At 39.3% G+C, this 21,822-nt stretch overlaps 1 protein-coding gene across 1 annotated transcript in view; it reads left to right on the top strand.

Moving 5' to 3' along the window:
* Window positions 1–419: 419 nt before the first annotated feature.
* LOC139118755 (short stature homeobox protein-like) overlaps window positions 420–21,822 on the top strand; it is a 29,532-nt gene continuing 8,129 nt past the window's right edge. Inside the window, exons 1-2 of the mRNA XM_070682185.1 lie at window positions 420–1,761; window positions 10,141–10,340. Of these exons, the coding sequence (XP_070538286.1) occupies window positions 10,290–10,340 (51 nt within the window). The 5' untranslated portion in view covers window positions 420–1,761; window positions 10,141–10,289. The remainder of the gene's footprint in view (window positions 1,762–10,140; window positions 10,341–21,822) is intronic.

Here is a 21,822-nt window from a genome sequence, read left to right on the forward strand (position 1 = left end):
CATCGATTCACTGGCAAGACGATATCAAAAAGAGGTTTCAGAACGAGTTCAGAAGCGATGCTCGACGCATCAATGAGCGACATACAATCGAAACACGTCGCGGAGCGTTAAACGAAGTTTTCAGCGATACGCTTTCAAATTTACCCCGTGCCGTCTAGGAAACGCTCTGTCACGGAAGAGACCGGAATGAACCGCTTGCGCTGGTCACGTGACGCGGATCTCCTGCGGGAGTTGTTCCCATATTTAAGGTGGAAGACTTTAGGTGTCGCGCCCCAGGCGATCGGCTGTGCCTCTGCACAGCCTCATAATTACAGGGTTCTAGCAGCAAATCTCACGTCATTAGCAGTGGATTTGTTAATAATTATAGACTTAAGGAGTCTTATCGGCGAAAAGGCCGAGCTGAGAGAAGTTGAGGGTAATTTCATTAGTTTGGAGTCTTACCCAGCTGTCAGGTCGGTGCCGCTACGTTGCCATATTGACCATATAATCCGCCGAATTGAATAAGCCATCCATTCTCAACGTCGATTGTGTGTGAAAACGGCGCTGGGACGAGCCCGTAGCTAGCCGCAGCTCATAGTCGTGACAGTCAAAGTTGGTAGTGTAAACTTTTCAAGCTACTATCTGTTTTACTACTCGGAGAAATCCATCTGTGAAGTCGTCATCTGAGGAGGAGGCTGACAGAATATTTTGCCCTTGGCCTTGTAACTGTTTTTCTTTTCCAAAACCGCAACGTCAAGACCAATTTTTTGCTTCATATCGTCGTTCCCGTAACGCAGATTTAGCCAACTGAACGCGCGCAGTTACCTGGCATTCGAGAACTGAGTTGTCAGTTTCTGCTCCAAAGACGATCTGTAAGTCACAATATTTACATAAATTAGGCGGTATCCAAATATCTTCATGATTGTTTTTATTCATCTTTCTCTCTAAATTCACCCACTGCATTGGTATATAGTCAAAACAAGTTTTGTGCGTAATATCTGATGGGCTGTAGTCTTGTATAAAACGCAAATCGGCAGAGATAGCGAACTTCGGAAAGACGAAGACAGATTTTTCCAAGCGGTGTTGGTTTGTCCCGTTTGCCGAATTTAGACCGTGTCCGAACGTGTATCTTAAATTTTGACGGTTTGCAGTGACATGACTCGAGGACTGTAGAGCTAAGTCTCCAGGACTGGTAAACTCAGTCGAGGGACGCAAATAACTCGCCTCACCGTCTGCTTAAATAACGCCGGTTATCAATTTGGCTACGTCGGAAGGTGGATCATAGCATAGCAGACGTACTGCCTGAAAATCGAAGGTCAAATACAAAACAAATTGCGACGCCAGCGGTCTTTGTTGCAATCATACAGCAGAGGGCAAGTTCAGATCGGTCCACCGGCGGAGCACACTGATTCTCTCGCCGATCTGTTCACTGAGCTGAAGAGGAAAAAGCATATCGCGTGCAACAAAACCATCGACTTACGACCGATACACAGCAAGTAGACCATGGAAGAACTGACAGCTTTCGTGTCGAAATCATTTGACAATCCCGCCAAGGGGAAAGCCAAAGAGACAAAAAAGAACCCCGATTGCCAAGGCGACGAGACACACGACCACGAAGCGCCGAAATGCGACGGTCTGAGCAACGAACCGATGCAGAAGACGTGTACAGCCGTCCTCATCCAGCAGAGAAGCCCGCCAATCCAGGAAAACACAAACAGCGAGAAAACATCGACAGAGAGTGACGGAGAAACAATGACGATATTCCATGTGAAAAATATCTAGGTAGGTGAAAATATTGAAAATTCTCCACCGGGATATCCTCTTTCTTCTTGATCTTGTCTCCTAGAATATCGGTGAGTTGCACTTTCAAAATGTAAGTGACCATAGACTGTAGTAGTATGTTTATTTGATTGGGATCCCTGCTATATAGCTATCGTTGGTAATGGATGACTTAAAGTTTGTTAACGATGTATACAACCAATGCCAAGTGTACTGTATCTTTAGTCATTGCTCGAGAACAATGCTATTTTCATCTACTGATGGAGCTGCACTTATGGTAAACAATAGCTTACAGTAGCAAACTACATTCTGTGTAAGCGATCATTTGGTGGGTCGGGTATCTTAGGTTGAAGTGGTTTCTGCTGTGGCTTTCACTTATCTGCTCAGCTTTTAAACCTTCATTCAGGGGTATTTTATCGACAAATATTTCAAATAATTGGAATTTAAAACAAATGGTAAAATTAGAATTACACAAACACAAAATAAACGTATGGGAAAGTTAACACGAATTTGGACAGTGAAAGTAAAATTTGTTTGCGAATACCCCACACTTTTTGCAGTTTGTATCGTATACAATCCAGCCGGAGCAATTCATAGTACATGTGTAAGTAAGGACATCGAACAACGTTGCCTGTACCTTATTGCAGTGAACTTAAATGCAGAGGAAAAAACCCAAGCGTCGCAGTACAGTGACCTTGACCTTGAAAGCAATATCATAAATTGTACATCATATTCTGTTCAGGAAATGTCTTAGTTTTCCAGCAACGACCCAAGGTGACCGACCATATATCGATTCTCGTTCTGTAATTTGGATACGACAGCGCGTCTCAGTGTCATTGTCTAATCGTACTTAACCCTTTGAGCGCCAAAGTCAATTTTTGTCACCCTTATAAATTATACCTCAGTCAATTTTTGTCAGATTTTTGCCAAAATTTTGATAAAAACCTGAGGCCAATGAAATGTTGCGTTCATTGGTCCAAAATTATCAGAAAAATTAGAGAAAAGTTCATAAAAATTGTTAAATGTTGGACTAAAATTTTGGTGGGAAAAATACAGCACTCAAAGGGATAAAGAAATTATTTGTTGATCTATAGGAGTGGCTGCTCTCTGGACTCGCAAAATATCTTATATTCGCTTAGTATGCTGTGAAAATGATGGCCATTATGAAAAAAGATTATTGAACTCTTTTCTTCGGAAAACTGGAGAATTTAAACAACGACCGTCTAAATCTATTCATCATATAAACCACATGCCTGTGATTTAACCAACCTATGGAAAATGTTCTCAAGTCAATATTATAACTACTGTAACATGACAATCCTTAAGAATTTGATGCCGTCTTCAAAGATTAAAGCCAAGTTACCGTGAAACCATGAGGTACTATACTGAAACTTTTTACAGTTTTATTTGATACTCATTATTTTGTGATACTCATAATTTTGTTTATTTGAATCTTGAATATACTAATGAAAATTTTATTTCTGTATAGATCCTAGAATAATAATCTTTGACAAATGCTGCCTAAATCTCATAAGAGAAGAATCTAAAGAAAAAAAAACGAAAAAGAAAGTCATGAAAGGAGATTTTGCGATACCAAATGTCCCTCGGTCACTCTTTTTGGTTACGGCATTTAGATGAAAGTGAAGGGAGTGTCCGCCTCATAAAGAGAATACGGTAAACGTTGCAAATTGCTATCACTATGGGTATATCTCTATCAACAAATACTTGTATCAGTGTTCGTCAGTTATCGATAAAGACCCATCATTGTCGTGCAACCAATCACGAAGCTCGGAAAACCCCGGGACGGTTACTATGGATACTGCAATTTACACTGCATGTGTCGCACGGTTTGGTAGTTTCAAACACATGGTGCATACTAAAAAATGAAGAGTTTTCTTGCACTTGCCTGCCGCCGATATAGATAATGTCACACGCATTATCTGTAAAAGTTGTAATTGAAAATATAGTTATATGCCTTGTTGTAAAACAAAATCACCGATTCTTATTACATTGAATTAAAAAAATTGCTTAAAAAGATCACAAAAATACCAATTTTAGGGTGTAATTGTATGGACCAGAAAATTTGTCCGAACGAAATTATTTCTTCTTTCCTTTCATGTGTAAACAACTTATATGATTCCCGGTTTACAGGACTTCGAGACAGAGGGGAATTTTCCTCCTCATCTCATGACCGAGAATTCCCTCTCCCCGTACCACAGAGCGTTTTTCACTAGTCTAGCCACAGTCCTTTGGTTAGGCTGCAATATGACGTCAACCATAGCTCTCCTCTTTTTTCAGAAACTCAACGCATGAACGAGTTTTATTCTACACTATCAATTCACAAACTCGTTATATCTAACGCCGCCTTGTTATTGTATTGTATCCGCGTTGTCAAGCACCGCAGCCCAATGATGAGCGTGCCCTGGAGGCAGGGGCCAAATTAGTCAGCTAAAGTTTTAAGTTAATGAATTGGATACGTATAATTGGTTCCAATCACGTCTCCGGGGAGCCAAGGAGATCCGTATGATGAGCGTAACATGCACCGCTGATCGCCCCGTACGACTCTCTTTTTTTTGATACTGGGTATGTTCCTCCGAGAGTTGCGCGATACCACGTATATAGTGCGATACCACTTTTTGGTAACGATGTGTAGTTAGCGCATCTGTAGCTTCAGCTGTAAGGATTTGCTGGTGTCTGCATAGAATACCTGATAGTCAAATTTTCATCGATAGTTCAGAACAACAGTGAGGCGGAAACTCTTATAATGGCTAACGCAGGTAATATACCACAGACAAGTTTACAGAACGTTTGCGAATAGCACTTTGCGAAATATAGAAAAACCAAAACATCTGGCTGAATGATCTCCAGATTGTCAGGATTTGATTATAATACAATCTCATCGACTTTTTAAGGCTAAATCACAATTGTGTGATTACCCCAGAGTCTAGCGAGTGTAAAAATACAGTGGCATTCATCAAATACCAATTTATTTATTTGCTGAATAAAATGCCCTTCAAAATCCATCACAAATTTTATAGACATGGACGAGATGAACACCATGGTACTGAATACAATGAAAAGTGACATCTGAAGTCTCTGCTGTGTAGTCTGCATGATCATAACTGTGTATCATAGCAGAGCATAACATACCACAGCACTGCACAGCGCAGCATAGTAGTTCATTGTATTGCATATAGCATTGCACGCATACCATATACTACGGTGCAGTGCTGTACTGCAGTGCGACGTTACGTTATTTTCCGTGCAGAAAGTTACATTAAAGTATAGCCGAGTATAATAGAGAACAGCACAGCACAGTACAGCATAGCACAGCATCAACGTCTCTGCGCAGCACGTACAAAATCGTGTAAGACCACAGTGATAACAGTCGATAAATTTTCCGTTTGCTGAAGAAAGTCACAGTCCCTCCACGTTTTCATGGAGGGCTGTGAGTAAATGAAGTCCATATTTTGTCATCATATTTTGTTATCAAGGTTGACGCTATCGGTTATGGTGCCCTGTGTTTGGTGGGATAGTCCCTACAATTTCGCGGTAGTTGGTAATCTTTTTGACATGCTCGTTAATTCACGACAACATGACATTCTTTGGCACCACGCTGCTAGACCAGTCTCCATTGAGCTATGTATTCCGTCTAGGATATGATCCCAGTCGCGCCACTTGGTCTGAATTTTCAATAGGTCGGCTGGTGTTTGTCAGGTATGCCCTGCCTTTAAGTTTTGCCCCTTCTTAACTACAAACCACGTCTTTATAAGCCTATATAAATCGAAGAAGTTGTAATCCAAGAAAAGGCTTATTTGCTATAATAATTATGCCAGGCAAACTCCATGCCAATCCCCGTAACCGTGGTGCCAATATTGCTTTGTAATTTCTCCCGCGAATTAGCAAAACAACAAGCAAACAAACGAGCCCATCGTCCACTGTATAACGCAGATGTAAACTTATTTATAGTATTGACACTGTGTTCACGTAAGATCCGAATTCAGTTCGTTTCCCCACAATCGTAATAGTAAAAATCATTTTGTTATTCGTCACACTCAATTCTTCTAAGGTTATAGACTCAAAGAAACAGAAAGTTACTTTTGCTCAAACTTTCCCCAAGAAAAGTTTTGGCACTTCCCTTTCATAATCAGTTTTAATATAGAGGGTCACTGTGCAAAATTTGGTATTAGAGAAACGCAATGCTAGTATTGATTAGGCACTGTAAATAAAATTATTTGTTTACCGTCAAACTGCTGGTAGGTTTTCAGATAAAGTTAAGAAAACAAACACAAATAAAAATTACAAATAGAAATATTAAAGAAACTAAATAAAAATGTTCTTATGTTAATACACTTGTGTTTTTTATCTGCGTTTGGTTTTTTTTTTTTTTTGCCCTGGCTGGCTGGTAGGTTTTTCAAAACTCCACAGCAAACAAAGACTTTTCTTTATATGGCCCTATTTTCAAACCAACAAAAACATGCCTATATATACATTGACGTCATAGCAATCCTGTGTTGTCGCTTTTAATATGAAAGACCTTTTTCACTCAGTCGGTAACATTTTTTCATGTTGGCGTCTCAACCATCCATTAAAATAATTGTTTTTACGATTACCGTGGTCAAACCAATCACGCATGAGATATGATGGCATGTTTTGTTTTATTTTAATAAACAGTTCTTCAAGCGTACGAGGGTATTCAGGTATGCAAATGAGGTTCACAATCACAAATATTGTTTAAGGATGCACCACCAATGCTATATATGCGTGTCTCATATGCTCTATATATAGTGCCGTTGTTTACTTGTACGCATGCTTATTTTCGTTGGTTTGGGGTTTTTTAAACATCTGACGATAATCACACTGTCACAGATCCAAGTATTTCGGTGACATGGTCTTGTGGTCATTCTGCATACTCTAAGCCGAAATACATGCAGTTTGTCCACGTGCACGTTGCAAGTTCAACACTCTGTCGTCTTGCTGTCTACGTCCTGACATACACTAAAACGGCAGGGACTCCTAGAACATGTGATTGATAGAACTGAAACAGTTTATGCTCGGACATAGACGTTGAAGCGGTTTCATTAGGGAAGTGTTACCGTACTCACAAAGAAAATGGGAAGTCAAGGTATTACAAAGTCGCACGTGCTTTGCACATATGCTGTATATTCCTCCAATGTTCCAATGTGGAAGATCATGTATAATTTTAAATCCGGGTGGCGTTAAATATTTCCCTATATAAAATCGAGCTCTCACTCTTTTGCGTGTGTACTTTAAAAATTAGGACAGCACGAAACTGTTGAGTTTCACACAGTTCCCGACCGGGCAATCCTTCTTGCGAGAGCAACATAAATTTTTGCGGGCTACCTTTCTCCTGAAAACTAATGAGAAAGCAAAAGGAGGGTATCACTGGGGCGACAATCCGTCCCGTGTGTGTGGCATTGACATTCCGTTACACTTCAACGCTGCACAGATCATCAAATCTCCGCTGACGGTGGTTCCGGGCTCGTCGCAGGTACCACGCTAGAATGAAATCTTTGCTCGTGGCGCAGACTGTTTCACATCGCACGTTCGTGACTCGTTTTAATTTAAAGACACACTATACATTGCAAAAGCCTAGACTTTCAAAAAGCAGTAGAAGCATATGGCGATAGCAAAATCTAGGTATCTCTGTGACTTGACTTGCCATGGGATATCGGGTGAAGATACTCGTGTACACTTTCTGTCGAACGTGGATCCAGCTACTCGGCGTCGGTGGTTACGGGCACAGGTGGGAATATCAGGCGGCAATGAGTGTTATCGGAAAATAGAGTACGGTAGGGTTAACGTAGAATCTTTATGTTACCATGTATGAGAAGCCGACACCGCAGCAAGATCTGCTATGTGGGGGTACTGCCATGTAAGATCTCCCCCCTCCTCAGGGCTAGATCAGACGTCTTGGTTTAATGAAGAGCCCCGCTACTAATTCAGTGAATTACTCAGGGCAGTGTAGCAGAGACTCGTGACAGCACATCGCTAATTAGTCCAAAACTCGTCGCGCTGAAGCAAGACCGTCGAAGGTAAACGCTATCAGAAACCGGGCACCGGCGGCGGTTTTCGGGGCGAGGCGAAATCTCCCGAGAGTCGGTGTTGATTTTCGACCTTGCTAATTGTAACAGCGGATCTTAGCAAATGAGATAAAGTGTACCGCCGCCTAGAGCTAGGAAGTGCGCGAATATGGTAGAATAGGTAGCACTTCGTTAGGAGAGCGAATTTAACCTACACCTGTGGGACATGACACGAACATATCCTCTGTACAATGGAATTTAATTGTTACTCGCTGGTCCCCGTATTATCTCTGCACCTTCAAACAGGATATATCAGTTGTAAGTGAGTCGAGTTTCCTGAAAAAAACTTCTATATCAAACGTGTTCTACCGCTAGACACGTTATCACCTTTCGAAATTTCTCGTTATTATCTCTACATACACACACACACGCTTGTATGAGACCCTCGCACAAATATCGCATATTGATAAACACCTTTCAACAAACTAGTCCCCACAGTAGTTTACTATTAGGCATACTTGTTTAGCAAATATATACCAAATTTGCAGTTACCTAGAGGTTGTTTTAAACGACAAATTCAACTGATTTTTAAAAATGCCGAAATCTCCCCCGTTTTTCATAAGTTTGTATAGTTAACTCGTGCGTTTAATGTGACCTGCATGTCATAATTTTTGCAGGCGATAATTTCGTTTATTTTCATCGTTTGCCGCCAAATTTCTAAAACAAATCTTTTGCCGTTTGCCGCCTGTCTCATTTCCACACATAATACATGTACATAGCGATTGTTAAGTTTGCAGTAATATGCGCCTCGGAACTGAAAGATTATCGAAACTCTCACACATTGTTTAGGTAATGTGCGACTTGTTGGAAAGAGTTTCAGACGAATGTTCCTGATGAAGCTAAAGAAAAAGGAAAAAAATTGAACAGATTTCAAACTTAACGGAAATCAAAAGCTATCAAGGTACGAATTACATGGTGGCGCGAAAAGTTTGTTTACCACATACGAAATGTGTCCCTATCAAAGAAGACAAATGTAATTTAACAGTTAGAAAAATATTTCCAAAGGAAACCGCAAACATTATGCCTACTAAGTGTATCTTTTTTGCAAAGAACTAAGATATTTTATGACTGCCGACGATGTCACACAGCTGCAGACGACGAACCTATAATTCTATTAAATGATTGCATTAACTACTCCACCATCTTAGTATTGCCTTCGTTTATCCAGTTACTACTGAAGTAGTACCTCAGACATATGTGTATTTTAGGCGCAAGTGCCACAATGCAAGAGGTCATATTGTTTCTTTCCTTCAAAAGTGCGAAAGCGTGAAACTTGTTGTCTGCTCCGATCGTCACCGAGGAAATCTACGGAAGTATCAAGATCATGTTCCTCTATATAAAATAAACGTTACACAAATATTTATGATACGGCTAATATTACCACTCTGTCTCAATATAGACGCTTAAATCAGATTGGAAGAAAGGCCACATTGTTTGGACAGGTTGAAATTGCTCAGTAAACGAAGACTTGAAAATTATTAGATTAATAAGTGTATACGTATGACACTGTACGTGTACCTTGTCAAAAGCAAGACCCGTTAGATGCTATGAGCAAATTGCCGAATTGGTAAATAACAACAGATACAAGTGTTGTAAAAAGTACAGGGGGAGAAAGTATATAGCAAGTATGGGAAGGATCGATGCCTATAGCTTACGGACCAGTCACGTGACTTTTTTGTGATCTATTTTCTATCCGCTCTTTAATTTATCACGTGATATGTTCTATGAAAACTATTACGTCACAAAAATGGGTTCCATAAATCTCTCCGTCAATTCCCATTCGTCTGAATATTATGCTTCGCCTAAGGTAACATACAGTATTGCTGCATGAAGATATGCATTGTTCAGGAACAGTGAAAACACTTACACAGTGCTTAGTGTGGGTTCAGTCTGTGTAGACCTGTTTAGATATCTTGTTTGCAACGGCACGTATTCAATTAGCCATCAATGGATATTTCCTCGACTTGCCATTTTGACTCGTATTGAAAATCTCAAAACTTTAAAGTAAAAACCGAATGGGACGGACTGCGCTGGTTGTTACAGGTTCGTGCATGACTTTGACGCTGAAAATAGTTCACAAATCTTTCAAGAAATGTAAGAATAGTGATTAAAATAAAAATCAAGTTAGCAAATTAAACAAAATTTTCCTGGAAGCATCTGATACACAGATTTCCTGACACTTTGAAAATCTTATGAGGCTTTGCTGAATCACAGAAAAGTAAGATTAGCTTTCGGTCACGAATAACCCTCGGCCTTTTCCTATCGAAATCTTTTTCAGACTCACCACAAGAAAAATACGAGGGACAGGAAGAAAGCGACGCGCAACAGAACAAAATCAAACAGCGCAGAAGTCGAACAAACTTCACCCTGGAACAACTGAACGAGCTGGAGAGACTGTTCGACGAGACCCATTACCCAGACGCTTTCATGCGAGAGGAGCTTAGTAATCGCTTGGGTTTGTCCGAGGCACGAGTTCAGGTACGGTAAGAGTGTAGCTGTCTTGTACTGTGTCGCCGGTCGACCATTTAAATTTGGTCTGGTGATCACGTGACCTCGGCCATTTCTCTCCGAGACTTGCGTCGACGCCAGACAAATGTGTTCGCTTGAATAACAAATATATCAACTGGTTAATTTTGTGTTTTGGCTGTCATTGACTATGACTGTTGAATTCTCCTTATATACAGCTGTACTGTCGACGCTTACTGCGTCTAACAAAATGCATGACTTTGATCTTCTAACCCGCGGCCAAGCTTGGACTTCGAGTTTGAACTTCAGGCTTTCAGGCTGTGAGAGCTGGAATAAACATAGATCGCATATATTTTGCTTTTTTTGGTTTTTGTTTTGCTTCGCTTTGTCTTGTTTTAATTTTTTGGTGTTTTGTTTGTTTTTTGTTTTGTTGTTATCAATGGTGAATGTAGACCCGTTACTTGGAATTTGGTGACCAAGTTAAAGAGAGTAAAGATATTGCCACATCTCATCAATCACAAAACTAGAATGTAAATTAAGTATGTGCGCTTAAATGTACACATGTACTGAAAACGTAAACAGTTCAAGTTCACAGAGTTACATTGATGAAGTGATAACAGGAAGCTCAACATCGTTGCACCTATTCTAGTCTTCAATTTACTTTCACTTTGATAAATGTTGTGAAAGTAAACCTGTGGTATATTGCTTCGTTTGTCGCTCTATTAGTTGTTTTTTTTGTTTTGTTTTGTTTTGATTTTGTGTAATTTAGTGGTATCATTTCATGTACCGCATCTGCCTTCGGTTTTACAAGTGTGTCGAAAGTACTTCAAGATTAGATATTCGTCACTTGCCTTATTACTGCACCGTCGAATACAGAAATATCGCATCTTCAAATCTTGTATTTTTTACGAATGGGTTTCAAATAAGTAATAGCAAGTTACGTGGTGGTGGGACTGATTTCAAATGACCTTAAAGTTCCATCATCAATTTTCGACAACAGTTTAGGATAAAAATTGCACACTTTAGTTCCAAAATTTTGATAAATATCAGGAATACCCCTGTAAGGAACTGAAATCGATCTGCAGTGATAAACTCAGGCGCAAGAGAGACAAAATTTCTTCCCAGATATATAATATCGGGAACACATTTTGTATGCAGGAAAAAACTGCACTTAGCTAACAGCGATATTGATAAAGTTGAATAATAAAATAGAAAAAATAACATTTCTCCTATACAGTGAATCAAATCCAACTAATTCGTCATTTTGTTCACATTATGCAAGCAAATAGCTGCTTACTAGTAGCTGGGCAACAACTAAAAATACGGGCGTTTTGATCAAGCTGTATTTCTGCCCACTATTCCGCAGACTGTGCGTACAACAGAATACGCGCGAACGAGGAGAATTACTTGTATTTAATATTCGGTGACTATTACGGACAAATAGGCGAACGCGCACACCAGATTCCCTCAGCGCCCTAAAGTTAAGGCACGCCAATTGCCTTCGCGCCTGAATTCAGACGTACACTTTTTTCTGGTCTGCAACGTCAGCAAAGCGTGAAGTATGAATAGTCAGCTTTGTAGAAGATGGAGGGCCTTTCATTAAACGTAATGAAATATCTCCCTTCCCCGCCGCTATGGACTGGCACATTCCAATCAGTATAATTCGAATTATGAAGGTTCCAATTGACTCCCGACGTCAATAGCCATTATTTGAATGTGCTCACGTGTCGGAATAATTGAATAATGATGGGGTATGTAATCATGGAAATGTTATTAAAAGTGAAAACATTATTTTAATTAATGAAAATGTGCCTGCTGAAGGCTGGACGATGTAAATCAACTCCATAACATAGGAATTTTCAACCTGGCCTCAAAAATTTGTGAGGTTTTTCGTTCGTGCGTGTGAAATTTTCGACCCTGTGAATAGTGGTTTGTTCATTTTTTGGCGGGAAGTCTAGATAAATTCATTTGCAATGAACGTGGGTTTAAAGAGCAATCATTGCTTCTGAGTGAGTTTTTCTTTCTCTATAGTGTTTTTTATTCAAAATTTTGTATATTCAAAACTGTCAGACTATAATCTCTGGTCGTATTTGACCAGTTCACTGCCGTAACCGTATTGGCGGGACAAGTAGTGAAGTACACATTAAAGTGCGCGGTCTACCGCTCTGCCAATTTGTTTGCGGAAGAAATAGCTGGAAAACTTGAATGCGCCGAAACTATTGCAATACTTTACACTAACATTTGTGCAAATTTATAATGCTTGCAATAAACCTTCCAATCTTTTGTTCGCCCATATCAACAGCTCGCATGAGTACGAGATAGACTTTTTCAATATGTGCCGTTTCTCGCTCTGGTCTACTCTCAACGAAGGCGGCGTATACGGATTCGCTAGATGTGAGCATCGACACAAGCCATATATGTAATCAGAATCCGTTATTCCCCGTTTAAATTGACACTCTGTGACTCTAAAAAGATTGTGATATATAGATATCGCGAAACAATCAATATCCACAAATGTCCTTCGTGAAAGGTTTAATTTTGTCCCCAAAACACGATAAACGGTTTCGTATCGACGAAAATGATGTCACGTGAGTAGTATGGGGCCATTCATTTTCGAAGTAAACGATCCATTTACACAATTACGCGTTTTAAGTTTAAATCTTTCTGATTTCTTGATCATTGTTGAAAAGTAATTTTGACAAGATTTATTCAGCAATTGATGAAATTATGACGTGACGTCATGAACGTCATGAACAATTTCATTCATGGCGCTGATCGTGTTCTCAGCTCTTCGAGTCCTCTATGCTCACCTTCACGTCAGAACAGCGGCGGGTGTGATTTTTCAGTCGGCAGTCTAGGTCCCTCAGAGGAAAGGATTTACACACACGATTCGGAGAGATTAATCTGAAGTGTAACTGTTCCACAAAGAGGAGTCAAAGTACACGCTGTAAGCGTTGGAAGCCTAATTCACGCGGACACACCTAACACTTTCCTTCTTTTCCCCCCGAGGCAATTTCAAGAGTTGAATTGGTTATGAATCGATTCCCCGCCTTTCGCGGCCCGGCACTATAAGGGCTGTTCTCAGATGAAATACCGAACCTTGAGAGAGTTTTTCCTTTGTACTTTGTGAAGCGTCGCTGGTCAATTCGAATGCGGAAAGCCAGAATGCAAATTTGAATATTGAAACTCTAAATAGATCATTGCATTTAACTGGAAAGTACAGAACATCCTTCTATAGTTTGTTTCTATAAGTAACTCCCTTTTGAAACGTTCGAAAAATTATTCAAAACCCAAACAGCGCTAATTAAACTTTGTTTGCCGTCTATTAGGGCGAACTAATCACTTGTCAACCGTTGAGAAAGAAAATTCCTAATTTTGTTCAACTTATCGTCACACAATGGCGCTGACCAACTCTTCTGAACGGTGTTTTCAATCAGCGTCATTAATTATTCAGCCGCCATAGAAATATACTCCATCGTGGCGCAGACAAGTGTGACTGACTCAAATTTCCCGCCCATTTGGGAAATATCTCTTAAAATATTGACAGAACGCCAATTTACAACTCTGTTATTGTTACAAGTGCCTCAGACAACTAATAAATGAATTGGTTGTTTAAATATTTATTGCTGTGGTCTCTCTGACACTTTCGCGCCTGCTTTCTATGACAGATGAACTACATTTTCTCCCAAAACAAAGCTTACGACTCTTGATATATCGTCAATTTTTCAGGGTTAAAGTTCAACTTGTAACGTTCTTGAAAGTATACCACAATTTTGGCGCCTCTACAATGGCGGGAAAATAGTTTTTCGTATCTGAACAAAGTGTTGCTACCGAGTGCATTTCGAAAGTCGAAAAGTCATCGGTAATGCCATCTGAGAAGGCTAGGCTGAGGTGAAGGAAAAATCGATTCACTTGCTTTCCGAGTAAAGTCTCCAGTTTGAATTTATCACGGAAACTGCGGGTGCATGCTCTCGGTTGTTCCTTTGTCCTATATATTTTGTTATAATCACAGCAGCGGTAAAGTCAGGGTCAGGATTCTCGTTCTGTCAAATCTACAGTAAAGTCCATGCTTTACTGTTGACAACACATAACACGTATAGTATACAAGTACATGCATATGAGGATGCATTCAAACATGATGCCAAATATAACCGGCTACACGTAGAAATCCTATCCCAAAACAAATCTTTTTTCGTCTGCAATAATTTTATTCAGCTTTATTTGTCTCTGTCTTTTCATCTACCAGTCTGTCTCTGCCTATCTGCATGTGCTTTGTGTCTCTATATCTGTGTCTCTTTCTCTCCGTCTGTCTCTGTCTGTACCGTTCCCTCTCTCTCTCTTTCTCTCTCTCTCTCTCTCTCTCTCTCTCTCTCTCTCTCTCTCTCTCTCTCTCTCTCTCTCTCTCTCTCTCTCTCGCTCTCTCTTAACGTCCCACTCTCTCAACCTATCTCTGAACCTTTGCCAACATTATTCACTTTCTAAGAAGGTTCAATAGTTTAGCAAACATGTGAAATGGAAGACGATAAAGATGTAAGCCCAATTAGTGTAATGGCACAGTCGCTGTTAAACGGTTCACTGTTTTTTTCTCGGCATCATATAGACCGCGCTTATGTGATGGGCACGGTGCTTTATAAACCACTTAACTAAATTAACACGATGCCTTATAGATTACATTGATCGTTTGTCATGAAAAAACATTTCTTTTTACGTTCCGCTTCAGTTGTTTTTTCCCGCCAATAAAATACACCACCATGACTGGCGGTATTAACCTGAAAGTAAGTGAAGTCAATAAAATACAAACACCTTCAGTCACTCGAAAGGAAAAGGGGGAAAGGCGCGGACTGTTTCTAATGGCCAGTTTAAATACATGTTTAGGCTTTGTGGACGCAGACTACAGTTAGCCGCTTCCATTTTCAATTAGCTGATTTCGATCAGACCTTTGACCTTTTTTGTGACTGATAAAGGGTAGAGATTGCTTAATGACATGTATCGTTTGAGGAGTTAGCCGCTGATTGGTTGTTGATAGAGTTCAATTTTTACAAGACGGTGGCAAAGGTGTATCGAGAGCCTATCGTTAACATTTAAAACTAAAAAAACGCAGTTCGGTCGTCCATACGCGTGTTTCTTTATATCAGCATAAATTTTTAATGGTTCGGTCAGGCTACATTTGAATCGAAAATGCCCATTAGTCGAACAGACAATAAATTCTCTTTATTCAGTAATTTCTAACGAAGAAATCCTAATTTATATAACCCGTACAGGACACAATGTCGGCTTCATTAATTTGAGAGGGCGGTGAAGTTGTAGTCTGCAAATATTTCAGACAATATACATCAGTAACCTATGATTTAATCCTTTCCGGACCATTAGTTCGGAAGTCGTCTACAGTTTCTGTGACTAGAGCGAAGCACACAGATGTCGCCGAATTTAAATTGCGTTCTGCTAGTTTTATTTCGATTTAAGAAAAACGCCGTTGTGTTTTAAATTGGGGCGACTCATTTTTATGTCATCTGTCGATGTACACTTTAAATTTAACATCAAAGAAACTCACTAAACTTGTCTACAGTATTTCCGAGATTGTAATGTTCTTGAATCGTGGGCGTTTTCCTGAAGGGTTCATTGCAAAATTCAGTCAGGGACAGTCGCGCGTTGCCAGACCCCTGTACGGCGTCGTCAGTCGAGCACTTGGTTAGAATCCACGGAACATACAAACTGATAGGCGCCAAAACTTGTCGTTTTGTTCATTTTGCACCAGAAGAATGTCCTCCAAGGTTTTTTAGCTTCATATCTTAACCATTCCTGCAGTTTCGTGAAAATAAGTAGAAATAGAATCGACATATGATATACATTGTTGGTTCCGAGGAACATCATTTTCAAACGAAATATTTTCAATTATATATATATATATTATATATATATATATATATATATATATATATTATATATATATTATATATAATATAAATATATATATATATGTATATGTATATATATATATAATACGTACATACACACACACATACATACATACATACATACATACATACATACATACATACATACATACATACATACATACATACATACATACATACATACATACATACATACATACATACATACATACATACATACATACATACATGCATTACATACATACATACATACATACATACATACATACATACATACATACATACATACATACATACATACATACATACATACATACATACATACATACATACATACATACATACATACATACATACATACCTATGAATACTTGGATAGAATATCAGAGGCTATTAAACTCTCTTCCAACGACACATAAAGTTTTTAAAAAGTTTTACCGGGTTTTCAAATCTCATATTACCTGTATTAAAAGTTTAATGATGCAGTGTAATTTCATAATGATACGAGAATTGTAATTACTCGCCTTCGATTATTGATAATGGACACTTTGTTGATTACTGTAACGCTTCGCTAGACTTACTGATTTGATGGGTTCGAGGAATTCTCTGTGGCGGCTGTGTGGGCTGGTCGTCTAGCGGATAACGTATAGAAGTTCATCCGATCTAACAAAACGACAGGAGACGATGAGACTATGCGAAGCATGGTCTTTTCGTCACTACTTAATTAACCAGCAATTTATGAGTTCTAGATCTTCGAGAGTCAACGTCGAAGCATCCTTTCAGCTGGTTTTCTTAATAAAAACCCTAATTTTAAAAGAATAATGCACTATGCATATCTGCAATATTCTCTCTGCCTTCTTCCCCTCTCCCTCTCTTTCTCACTCACTCTGTCTCTGTCTCTCTGCCCCTGTCCGCCTGTCTCTGTCTGCCTGTCTGTGTGTGTCTGTGTCTGTGTGTCTGTCTGTGTCTGTCTGTCTGTCTGTCTGTCTGTCTGTCTCTCTCTCTCTCTCTCTCTCTCTCTCTCTCTCTCTCTCTCTCCTCCTCTCTCTCTCTCTCTCCTCTCTCTCTCTCTCTCTCTCTCTCTCTCTCTCTCTCTCTCTCTCTCTCTCTCTCTCTCCACATTCCATCGTAGTCAGTGACAACAGGCTAACCATAGACCCTTTTCATGGTCTATGAACTAACTTAATGAGAAGAGCGCTCAGTGCATTTCGCTTAGACTAAAATGTTTAAAAAGCATAACATGAAACGAAGAAGAAGTCGTTTTGCACAGTTCAATGTTAAAGACAAAGAGCACGAGCACAAAATATAATCATCACATAACTCATCTTATTTCCCCTTGCATTGACAAACAATGCGTCTTCGAGAATGTCGCATACTTTCCTTTGAAACGAACTCACACAAACACTAGTGAAAAAACGCATACTATTAAACAAAGACGTTTTCGTCACACTTCTTTTACAATTCAAAAGCAAAAATACATTTCAATTATTAATCATTTCATTGTTGGCCATATAGTTACTTGATCGCTTTTATTAATAACAGTATCCTCGACCACTCATCATTTATTAATGATAATAGTTGATCTGTCTATTACTCATATACTGTTTAAATTATTGAAGCATATATATATAAACTATTACAGAGTTCATGCCTCATCTGCTTCGACTCTTCAATCATAATAAATTACTGTCAGCTAAAGCCCAGTTTATTCACAGTTTTAATGTAAACAAGCTCACACACGATGTTGTATCGTACACGTGACCTTGATGATCGTACACGTGACCTTGATGCTGATTGGTGCAAGCGCGAACAAACGACAGATGATACTCGTGCTGTATGCAAATTTTAGTTTGTTTTCCTGTCAAGTCATTGAACACGAGGAGCAAATCACATCCAAGATGGAAACACTCATCCGGAGACCCGCTGAGGAATAAATTCAAACAGCAAATGCACTTCTACTTGCTCAAATAAGGCAAACTTTAACAAAATTAATAATCATAGTGGAGTGATGATGATGATGATGATGATGATGATGATGATGATGATGATGATGATGATGATGATGATGATGATGATGACGGAGGCGACGACGACGACGACGACGAAGATGATCGTGATGATTAGGACCACAAGAATGAGAATGGTGGTAGTGGTGGCTGTGGGTATTGTGATGATGTGTTGGTGGAGGTTGAGGCAGGATGACGTTATCTTTTGAAAAAAGTGATGTCTATCTTGCAGCTGAGAACACATTTTTTTCAGTTGAAATGAATTTTGATTTCCTAGCTCCTGTGAACGATCTGAATGCCTACACATCAGTATTTGAGCCAGTGACGATAACAGATATCATAAAAGTACGCCATTTTACAGATTAAGACTAACAGAAGAATTCTGATGCAACATAATTTGACAAAAAGTTTGTTCAGCATTTTAGTTGCATTTGTCGGTTAAATGTTTTTCATTCAGGAAGAGACAGAATAGAATTATACATTGCGGAACAATCAACGTCCTCCTCACACAAAAATATGTGACTGGCACTCAGTCCCACATTTCTGAATTTTAATTACGCGTGGAACACGTGGGGCATAGCGCTAGCACGAGGCGCAACGTAAGAGAAGCATAGGATGCATTGTCCACCAGTAGTTATGGATTATTCTGGCGTGCATGACTCTTGTCTGCGCGTGCGCGTGTTGACCTAAACCGGATAACTACTACTTGTTTTCTGTGTTCATTAATTCTTGACGGAGAGACTCCAAAACAATCCTATCAGTCGCCACGTGACCTCAGCATATTACATTACACTTCAATGCGAAAGATACATGTTTAATGTCTGGCAATATCTGGCAATTTCTAAAATGTGAGCAGTCGAAAAATCCACGCATTCACCATCCACGAACCATCCATCAACACATAATTGTAGTGATATACATGCATATCTATCTATCTATCTATCTATCTATCTATCTATCTATCTAACTATCCATCTATCTATCTATCTATCTATCTATCTATCTATCTATCTATCTATCCATCTATCTATCTATCTATCTATCTATCTATCTATCTATCTATCTATCTATCTATCTATCTATCTATCTATCTATATGCGTGTGTTGTGTGTGAGAGAGATAGTATACATATATATATATATATATATATATATATATATATATATATATATATATATATATATATAATTATCTGACGTTTTATATAACGGTCAGCTTTGAAAGAATCTTGAATCAAATAGTAACCTAGGCTTTCTACGCTAATTATGCTTACAGAAACATTTAATCCACGATATTCAATGTTCTCTGAGGTTTTTTAATCCCTGTGTTAAGCGGGTAGCTTGCAAGTTTCTCTCCTTTTTTACCCGGACTCGGCGTAATAAAATTGACCGATTCCACTGCAGTGATAAAACAGTCGCATTTCCCAGCGGACGAAATGTAATTTCCTCATCTGTGTAACACTTAATAATTGGACCGTTCACTCGAGTTAATTTCTCCGGCGCTTAGACTGGAAATTGACACTAATATCCCAGTCTAATAATTGATTCTGTTTATTGCTTTTTTTTCATTGGTTCAGCATGTCTAATATGAAGTCCCTACAATAACAGATTAAGCTTTCTTAATTTGATTAATTAAGGCATTCTCCTATAGACGGCGAACACCCAGTCTTCCCTGTGCCCTCTATTCAAAGTCAATTAATTAGCGTGCTCTTTGTATACCCAGTAAGTTGATACTATAATTTTCTTTCATAGTAATTACTAAAGGTCTCTATTGGAGCATTGTAACCTGAAAGTAAGGGCCTTTATTTAGTTCGCCAAAATCATTTCTAACTTGAGAACGGAGAGTTTCGGGTAACTGAGTTACCGGGGGATAGGAAATTAGAAAGTTATTAATAAAATCCGTTTTAGTTGATATAGAGCACGTTTCTGGCAACAATCTACATGTGGTCAGTCAATATTTGATGTCTGCGGGGTCGGGTGACTATTACTTTAAAAAGCCCCGATTTTAAGTGGTTACGATAGAATCGCGTTGCCTACGTCGATTCTAAGGGCCTGTGTGTGTGTGTGCGTGTGTCATTATTTGTCGGTAAACGTCGCGAGTTAGGATAATTTTTTGCCATGAATTGTTTATCCGCGAACGAGGTTCATGTTATTTAAATTTAAACATGCACGAGTAGATTTCTGTAAATCTCTGCGAATTTGTTTCATCGTATTCAGCGCTGTCGCCAATATCTAAATAAAAGTGCGCGCTTTTCACGTGCGGATTTTAACTTCACGTGAATAACACCGCCCTTCCCTGTAATAAACCTTTACAACATTCGGATAAGGTAGCAATTTTGTAAAAAACTCTAGCTGTCGGCGCTCTTTCTCGTACTTTGTTATTCACTGTTTTCAAACTGTTATTAAAACCTGGAACATGGCCGTGCTGTCGTTTGATGGAGAATTCGAGACAGACCAAAGCTGCCAGCACACAGCGAATGGTCGTCGGTAAAATTAAGACGGACAACGCAGAGGGGGAAAAAAGCAGAACACGGCTCAAGTTAGCAATGAGCTAATGAATTTAATCTGAACGAGTCATCCGGTAGTCTGCAAATAGCGGATGAAACCCGGGAATTATAGCTTCTTCTGCGGAGAGCTAATCTTTGGTATCAGACGATAAACTGGCATTATTTCATATCAATTAGAGTAACAGAAAACAGGGCGAGTTGCTTGGCTTGGCCCGCTAATAGATCTTAAATATGCCAGCGGAAAGCCAAACTTTAGAGCTCCCAAATTTCTCCTTCCCCTTCGTTATAAACATGGAAAGTGACTTAACTTGTTACTGAAGATTACGCCATTAATAGGAGGATGGTGAGCGTGGGCTAAATTTGTGAGGTAAAAACTGATAAAACGCGGCACGTGGTTTGCAAGATACGAATACACCCTGCCAAAAAGTGAAGATGGCGGTTTGTCTTACACAAATTGGAGATAATAATGCGTTTATAGTCAAATAAAACCAAGAGATTTCCGCAAGTGTCGCAGCCATTTTAGTGTTCACAGCAAGAGAATTGAAGAGTTTGAAAAATTGAGTTAAATTATTCAATGGTTTGAAAACCTTGCGCGCCAACAAGGTCACCCGGTAAGACTGCAATGATATTTATCAAAAGTCAATTCGTCAGGTCTGCACTCTTCCGAACGCCTTTGTGACAGTTAACGACAGCATATAAGGCTTTTCTTACTGACCCGAGACAAATTGACGATATAGCTTAGGCGGCGCCCGTCCCGACGGGGTTAAAGGCAAAACCTATAGTGTGATTGTTCAGAGTAATACCACTTAGTGTGTGACAAAACAACTAATTGGATGGATTGGATGAAATGATGCATGGATTGACTAATGCCGGTCAATGCGCTTCCCGCCATTCAACGGTGAAATGGCTACTATTGTTTGTGTTGAGTGTCAACCTGGCGTATAAGACGGGTTCAAACCGCGCCGACGGTTGACGAAATTCGAATCGTTAAACGACCGTGAAATCTCCCCGAGATATAAGGAGGTTATGTGGTATTCCTGTGTTTAACAAAGTATAAACGCCTGATA

This window comes from Ptychodera flava, chromosome 19 (genome assembly GCF_041260155.1).
Source record: "Ptychodera flava strain L36383 chromosome 19, AS_Pfla_20210202, whole genome shotgun sequence".
Taxonomy (NCBI): Eukaryota; Metazoa; Hemichordata; class Enteropneusta; family Ptychoderidae; genus Ptychodera; species Ptychodera flava.